General features: G+C 38.1%; 2 protein-coding genes across 2 annotated transcripts in view; one reads left to right on the top strand and one right to left on the bottom strand.

Moving 5' to 3' along the window:
* Positions 1–381: 381 nt before the first annotated feature.
* LOC141798256 (T-cell surface glycoprotein CD3 epsilon chain-like) lies at positions 382–4459 on the bottom strand. Its single transcript, XM_074680103.1, has 5 exons — positions 4218–4459; positions 3393–3605; positions 3151–3294; positions 2656–2708; positions 382–1731 (listed from the first exon to the last, which is right to left on the bottom strand). The coding sequence occupies exons 1-5, from the start codon at positions 4276–4278 to the stop codon at positions 1681–1683; spliced, it is 522 nt and encodes a 173-aa protein (XP_074536204.1). The 5' UTR covers positions 4279–4459; the 3' UTR covers positions 382–1680.
* A 2819-nt stretch (positions 4460–7278) lies between these two features.
* Positions 7279–8545, top strand: part of LOC141798495 (myelin protein zero-like protein 2) — a 35950-nt gene continuing 34683 nt past the window's right edge. The window contains exon 1 of the mRNA XM_074680481.1: positions 7279–7688. Within this exon, the coding sequence (XP_074536582.1) occupies positions 7634–7688 (55 nt within the window). The 5' untranslated portion in view covers positions 7279–7633. The remainder of the gene's footprint in view (positions 7689–8545) is intronic.

The following is an 8545-nucleotide window of genomic DNA, read 5'->3' as shown; positions in this document are numbered from 1 at the left end:
TTTTTTAAAAACGAAACAAATAAAACAACAACATCAAAGGGATGTAATCTTGTTGTGGAATCTGCAGTAGGGGTAGAATGTATTCCCTTGGACACATAGGACTAGTCATTCTTATTGTTGATAAGGTTAAATTTGTAAGTTAAAGCTGTTTGGAATGGTCGTTTAAAGATGTGACATTAATGAGCAAAGAGGCTGCTGACAAAGCTGAGACATGTCAATAGTTACACTTCTTTCAACTAAGGAGCACAGCCTGAAAACAACTGACTCCAATGACCTCTCTGTAATAAAGATGCTAAATATTAAAGATGCTGAGCTGCTTTAGTTTTGCTTACAAAAACTCTGACAGGCCCTAAACTTGGTTGCAGTCCTTAGTCAAGCATTAATCATTATTACAATATATATATATTTTTTTCAAAGACGCCATGAGGAGGATCTGTTTTAATTGGACTGTCTCGCCACCTTGTGGCCTGGAGTCCCTGCACACTGTCGTAAATTACTTTTAGCGAGGTGTGTGTTTGTTTTGGAATCAAATGGAAATCAGATTGAAACAAAGTTTCTTTGTTCAAGACAACTTTTACTGGATACAACGCACCGAGGTAAGGTTTTTTATCAGTACAGCTACATGGCGATAGGGTTTGAAAAGTGACATCAAGCAAATATTGTAGTATCTGGCTATATGTTAGCGACATCAGCAGCTTGCTGCTCTGACATATCTGTAGGCTAACATGACAACAAGTAAAAACTGTTAGTTTGTAAGTAGATTAGTAGCTGTTTATATTTAGCACAGCTGGCAGCCCGGTGCTCTAAGACATGTCTGTAACATGTAACGTTAGTGAATCCTGGTTATGTCCTGCCAGTCATCTACCAATCAGAGCTAACGTAACCTCACTCTTCATTTTATTGATAGACTCTAAAGTTTGAACAGACCACTGCAGAATAACTGCTGACTGTGGGTTGGTATGAGCATTAGCACCAACAGTTTAGCCCCTGTGTTAGCCTTTAGCTCGTGTTTTAGCCTTTAGCTCGTGCTCTATCTCTCTCCTGTTTATCTTTCTTCTGTTCTTCTGTCCTTTTCTGTCTGACAGTTAGGGCTCCAGTGTCCACCATCACTACAAAATTAATCACATAAATCGGCGTGGTGATGTCATAGAGACCTAGATGAACCCAACCAGGAAGCTAAGAAGAAGCATTTTGAAATAACCTGTAACTACGAATACTGGCGCTGATAATCTCATTTTAAAGTGTGGATTACGATCAGGCATATATCTAGAAGGGAGACTTTTTCAAGATCACTTTCAAACTTCTCACAGCCCCTTTAAGTGGTGTTTTTCTATTTGATTCAAAATGTAAATGCTCTAATGTACATTTAAACACAAAAATACACATTCTAATATCTATTACTTCAAATTAGCAAAGCTACAAAATATATTCCCACAGATCCTTGGTAAAAACTGCAGGTTGAGGACTAATGATGCAAGCCAACACACAGACACAATTTTCACAATCACTTAAATTATTTGTCGCATAAACAGTCCATACTTGTCTTATTTACAGAAGAAGAAGTGGTACCAAAATGTCATTTTTTTCAATTGGAGTTCACAACAGAAAGCTTGCTGAGTACAGGAAATGTTGTTCAGCCACAGTTCAGCAATAATCCCAAACGGTTCATCTTTACCCTGTCTAGCGCAGGTGAGAGTATGTGTCCTTGTTCTGAGTGTGAGGGTTTAGAGCCTGTAAAATCAAAACAGTGGCAGAATGAGTTGAATCATTTCATCATATCTCTTTAAGTTGAGTTTGACTGAAAACGCTGTTAGGCATTTCATGTTGTGTTGATTCTGTGGAGACCCATGTGAACTAAGTCGACACTGTTCTCAGGAAAGCAGACTGCGTTTCCCATGAGCGCTAACACCAACAGCTGTTAAGATGCAACTCTTGCTAACGTATGCATTTGTTGCCATAGCAAATGAACGGAATGCAGGTTAACAAATGATTTTTGCAATACTATTTTCTTTTTCTGTTGCTGTTCAAGACAACTTACTCACACTCAGTGTGATCAGGTTATCTGTTATTTTAAAACTATGTAAAATTATTAACTGTAATATGATGAGAATAAAACCTAAAAACAACCACATAATAAGCAGTTGAAAGAAAAACATCCTTCTGCTGGCTAACTTACGTTTCAAAACCAAATTTTGTCAGCCAAGCTTTAAACAGAGATGCGTCAGGGTGTGTGCCAAATGGCTCTTTTTAACAGAAAATCCAACTCAAACATAAGCACTAAAACTGAATTTCAAAAAATATGAGTATAATATTTGAGAATTAAAATAGAAACTTTTCTTCTTGCTGATAATCTCATTTGTCTTCTTTAAGCATCAGTACTTAACTCCTGAACTGAGTGCCTTCATTCATAACAAAAATGAACCTGATCTCAGCTCAGACTGTTTTTGTTATTGTTTAAAAGATAAACTGTATATGATCAGAGGAAAAAAAACAAATCTTAAGTTCATTTTAGTCAGCCTGAGAGGATATCTAAAGTGCGAGTAAGTGCACTGAAATGACTTTTTAAACAAATATATATATATATATATATATATAATATATATATATATATATATATATATATATAAACCAACAATTAAAAAAAGAAATACGCACCTCATAGTCAGGGTGGGGGATAGGTGGAGCGCGGCCTCCTGGGAGAGCAGGTGCTGAAGGGTAATAACAGAAAATGTGAGAGTATTTATTTGTGCAAACATGACATAGGATGCTTTGTGGTTTTATTCACACAAACAAAAACTCATCTTTATGAGGTTACTATAACACCAGAGATTAGGGATGCAGATTTGCTCTTTCTTTTTTTAAACCAAATCACATCAATTTCTGACAAGGTTTGTGGCAATGTTAATGATGTCTCAATCTAACTTTCAGTAAACTGCTCAAGAGCTGAGGAGGTGGAGTTTGGGTAGACTTCCTTGCTAACAGCGTCTCTGCCTGTTAGTCAGGTCTGCCTCCATTACACAAAACTTTTAACCCTGACATGAAAACACAAAGTCCAAAAAGGAATCCCATTATGAGCTTCAGATGGATGAGTTTTGTTTCTGTTTTGATGTTTTGTTTTTTTTACTGTTATTTGCTTGAGTGCTGTTTTACCATTGGAAGCAAGAGACGATTCGCCAGAGCTTTTCTTCTTGGTGCAGTTGTAGATGACGAACATCACACCCACTGTGAAGAGAATGTCCGCAACAATAGCAACCAAAAACGCATTCCCGTCCAGCTCAAAGCACTTTTCACAAACTGGAAGATAAAGACAAGCAGATAGTTTAGTGACAGCCCCGCTAAGATAACTAACAAAGATTAGATGGTAAACTCATGAGAAAACATTTCGTACTCACCTTTTCCCTGCACATAGAAGTAATATTTTTTATCTCCACCTGTTCCGTCTTTGTAGCTGCAGAAATGAGGGCCTTTCTTGCCATTGTCATACTGAAGTGTATATGTTTTTTCAATTTTTTCTTGTGCATCTGTGGGTTTGCCATTAAGATTCCATGCTGTAGCTTCCTCTGGACATGTCATAGTGATATTTTTCCTCCAGAACTGTACTCCCCCTTGAATCAAACACACATATGTAAAGTTACAGTCTGCTTGCTCCAAGCTGTATTTAGTTCTTTTCAGACTTTGTTACTCTGTTACAGTTAGAAAAGAAGTCGAGTTTAAGATGGTTTCAAAGACTCAGGTTTCTGACCCGAGCTGACATATCTAAGGTACCAGTTGAGTTGATACTTTTTAAACATGACAAAAAACACTTCCCAGGCCTGTTCTGTTCAGTGACTTGTGCACCCATTGACACTTACAAATCTTTCTTCCAAACAGTTTTTTTTCCTGATTTTTCAAACCCAACTTTTTTAAAGTCCTGCTCAGAATTCTTCTTCATACATGACCAGATTGTTTAAGTTTTGGTAGTTATCAAAATGAGATGCATACATTTCTTCAGGTGTCTCAGTTGTTTAAACAGAGAAAAAGAAAGAGGTAGAGGTAGAAAGAGTGATTGACAAAGTTCACATATACAGTGGATTCAACCACGCAGACAAAGACTCGAGGGGCACGAATTAACTCAAGCAAATAAACCTTTTTTTTAAACATCATCCTTCCATGAGTTAGTTTTTTAAAGAACATTTTCTGAATGATAATCTGTATAAAGAATATCCATAAAAACTCACCTCCAGCATCCACAGAAGCTATGAAGAGAACAAACACGGTAAACGCAGCCCCAACACCCATTCTGGTCTGTTCCTCAAGACGATGAATTCAGTTTTCTGTTTCCCTTTTTTTTTTTAATTTCAACTTTTAAATTTCTGATTCTATAAATCCTACGAGGGAGGAAGTCCGTAGTACCAAAGTGAAACAAAAGTTTATAAAACACAGCTACAAACTACAGAGGAGAACAATTAGTTGCTTTCTAAATGATTCTTTCTCTCTCTGTCTTCCTGAAACACAGGCATACGTTCACACTTACACACACACACACACACACACACACACACACACGCACACACACACACGCACACACGCACACACACACACGCACACACACACACACGCACACACACACACACACACACACACACACACACACACACACACACACACACACACACTCACCACTTTTTACCCCACACCCCACAGGAAACTTTTTTTTTTTTCTCAAAATGAGTTCACAGTTGCACCTTCAAACATAGATTAAGATAACGTGACATGATGATAATTAAGTTATTTAATCTTTGTTAAATTTAGATTTGGATTTTGTTTTTGTATTTTAGATGCATGTAATGATCAGTGATGTATCTGATTAATCTAAACTGAAGAGCAGCTGCAGGTGTCCAAATGGGAGTTTTTAAGAAAGGGTAATAAAAGTGAGTTATCGTTCACCTTCACAAAGGTAAATCTTTGAGCCTCTTTTGAAATAAAATGAATATCACAATTTAAAACCCCCAATTCGAAAACCTGTGAGGATTATCTGTCAGCACCGTTTGTTCTACACACAGATGTTTGTACATTGGGAAATGAATCAGGATGTTATACTTCATTGTTGGATGGAGATCATTTTATTGGGTCTCTTGAGTAGCAAACCTCCGTCTTCATTTGGGGACAGAACATTTTGGATTTCCAAAAGCTCTAATTAAAACGAATGTCCCCACATGAGGACATCATTATTTGTTTGTTTTTATATTATTTTTTTGCTTGTTTTTTGAAAAAAACTTCCTTTTCAAAAACAAGGTTTAGGTTTTACACGTATCAAATCCTACAGATTCAAAATAGGTTGGGAAAATCGTAGGACTAGGGGGATGAGTTTGTTAGCGTTAATATGAATTCATAAATGTGTTCACATGATACGGAATGAAGTACTTTTTTTTTTTTTTTTTTTTTGTCAAGGCTTGTTGTACCACAAAGTTTCACTGTAGTGTAGCAGATTCTTGTATTTGCCCAACAAAATTTCTTTTTTGGGTTGTTTTATTATTTCCCATCAGAGGAAAAGACAATATATTTTTTTTATTTTTTATCTCTAATGAATTTATTTATTTAGTTTACAAAAAAAACAACAACAAAAAAAAAAAAACCAAACAAACACATGTCTTTGAATTCATTCAAGTAAAAGTAACAGACACTTTATTTGAAGCGGCCTGGAGGCACATTCAGTCAGTTTTCAGTGGGTTTTCCTGAGGTACATTTAACAGGTTAGCACAAGTGTGTGAGGAGATTTTACAGACACAGCAACCACCCAGGTTAATGTTTTTGATTATATTTGTGACATCTTTGTTTCCCCTTTCCTTTTCACTTCGCAAACAACCTCTCTACATCAAATAACCGCCTGTTGTGCAATAACTCTAATTGTCACGCTTTCAGGACACCTGTGATGAAAACAAGACTGGGGCTCACTACTCCTGTAGCAATCCACAGCTTCACTGTAGACTGACAGAGCTGTCGCTAAAAACATACTGACCCAGGATGGACGAACCTGTGGATCAGCTCTGACCTTTATGGGTCTATTTCCTGTGATTTCAGTGACTGTTGTACACTGTATGTTAATCAATGAGCTTACTGTCACTCAGTTGGAAAATAAAGGGTCAGTGCTTGGTTCTTGCTTCTTTTAAAACTTAAAACAGATACAAATTAAGTGTAATATTACCTAAACACTAAGGTAGTATAACAATACTGTTTCAAAATGAAAAGCCACACAGTTACAGTCATACATGCATGTTTTCTGATTCTGTCCTCCCTGTTATAGCGTGACATGATTAACTGACTGCACTTTTTTTTTTTTTTCAGATAATCTTCATGTATCATATCACAACTCAAAGGTGTGCATGTTTGCAAATGATAAAGCTGGTTTGCAAAGATGCAAAACCTCTAGTCCCATTTTTTTTTTCTTTTCTTTTCTTTTTTTTCTTCTGGAACACCTGAGTGACCATTCATGTATCCCATGCTTTCTTCTTCTTCTTTTTTGTATCTATAGTCAGTTATTTTGAATTTGTGTGGGTTTTTTTTTTGTCTTATTAGATAAACATCTTTAAAACTGAATTGTAAATGGTAGGTGTCTTTTAGATCTATGTCACAGACTTCATGCTACAATACATCAAAGTGCAGCTCTGCCCCCAAGTGGTTCAAACCAGTAACCGGCCAGTTTCATGTAGTGGAAGCAGTTGTGTTCTTTAGCAGTTTTCTGCAGGTGTCGATTGATATAATGGTTTGTTTTTACAGTGGAGATAGAAAAGTGACAGCTTTGTGCTGGGAGACACTGAGGAAGGAGTGGAAATTATCAAAGACTGTGATAATAATGGGGTACTTCTTTAACTTTGGAGCATCTCTGGTAAAGCTATATGCCGTCATCAAGTTCACCCATGCCTCTCGACTGTTTGGCATTTTAATGATTCATTATGATTATGAGTCTAGTTATTTATTTAGTAAGTGACCCATTTGGTTTTTCAGTTTTAAGATACGAAGTTTGCTCAACAACAACAACAACAACAACAACAACAACAACAACAACAACAACAACAACAACAACAACAACATGTTATTTTCTGGAATGTGCTATAATAAACGCCGGAGTTTGGCGCCAGCAGTAGGAAAATATGTCTCACATGTTATTACATGATGACATCACATTAGCTCAGTCAGATTATACATGGTACATGCACACACTGTCTGTATGATTCATTCTGTATGTGGGATTGCGCAACAGCTCTGGCATGGTACTCTGGTTTTTACGCAGCAGCCGAACAGGTTGGGTGACCATCACATATTTCTCGTCTTTGGACTTAACATGAAGAGGAGAGATAAGGAGGCAGCGGAGAGAGTCACTGACTTTGTTACTCCGCCCGAAAATGTGGTGGGAGGGAGCTGAAGTAAATTGCATGAGGGCATCGGCGAGTTGGGACGCGTCTTTGGAGAGAAAAGGTGGAGGAGAGGGCTTCGCCTAACTTCGACTTTTTGTTTTCTAAACCCCTCTCAGAAGGGGATCCACAGACTTTTTCAGCGGGGTTTCCTGTCACTGTGAGTCGGCGGAGGAATCTCAGTGGGGTTTTGATTTTGGCTCCCGGGTCTCTTGGTTGTCGGACAGCCTGCCGTCCATCCAATGTGCGTAAAGGGGCTCTACTTCCTCGCCGTCCTGTGTGGACTCGCAGCTTCAGGTGAGACCCTGGTTTGGTGTGAATGAAAAAATAATCGAGAGAAAAGCTCATTTGTAGATGAAAATTTGATTCGAGTCTGATTTCTCACAGTGAGGTGTGATCAAGTGTCTATTTGAGAATCAACGCCTTTAGGAGTCAACCTGTAAGACATTATTTTGCGTGCTATGGTTTTATTCTGGGGCTCGTTAGCCATTAAATAACTACATCATCGAACAAATTAACACCAGTGATGCTTTTTTAAAAAATGTATCCAGCTTTAAAAAGTCTGTGTGTAGCCTGTATATAGCGCTTGGACAATTTTTCCATATTCCAAGAGTGATCTCCAGACACAACAGGATGACCCTTTAGAGATACTGCCCCCCACAATCGAGTTCCAGAGTAAAAAAGAAAAAACCTTGATCGGTTTTCCATTAGTGAAAGCTCCGCAGGGACCTTTAACCTCCATCCCTGAGCGCCCGTCGTGCGTCATTGGGAAGTGGAGGAGCTGGAACAGTGGCACCGGTGGGTCGCTGAAGAATTCCTGTGAAGGCTATAAAACAGCCAACTTGTGGTAACATAATGACTTTAAAGTCGGGTCTATTTACCGGCATCAAGCCATGGCTGTATTGTGTTTTGGTTTCATGCAAACTGGAGTCATTTCCTGCCCTCTTATGTGCGTCCTGCTGACGTTCTCGGAGACTGCAAAGTGGCCCGCTGGACGCTGATAAGTCCACCTGCTTCCCGTAGGAAAGCGATCCAGGATATGTCGGTGGGATAATAACAACATGTCAGAGACGCTGATAGAAATAAACACTAATAGATCATATCTTCTTTTTATAGCTGCTTATATTAAAAGGCTAGAAAGAGGACATCTAATA

This window comes from Halichoeres trimaculatus, unplaced genomic scaffold (assembly GCF_033239565.1).
Source record: "Halichoeres trimaculatus isolate MK-OKI-2021-1 unplaced genomic scaffold, fHalTri1.1 fHalTri1_scaffold_9, whole genome shotgun sequence".
Taxonomy (NCBI): Eukaryota; Metazoa; Chordata; class Actinopteri; order Labriformes; family Labridae; genus Halichoeres; species Halichoeres trimaculatus.
This window is presented reverse-complemented; position numbering and strand designations above follow the sequence as displayed.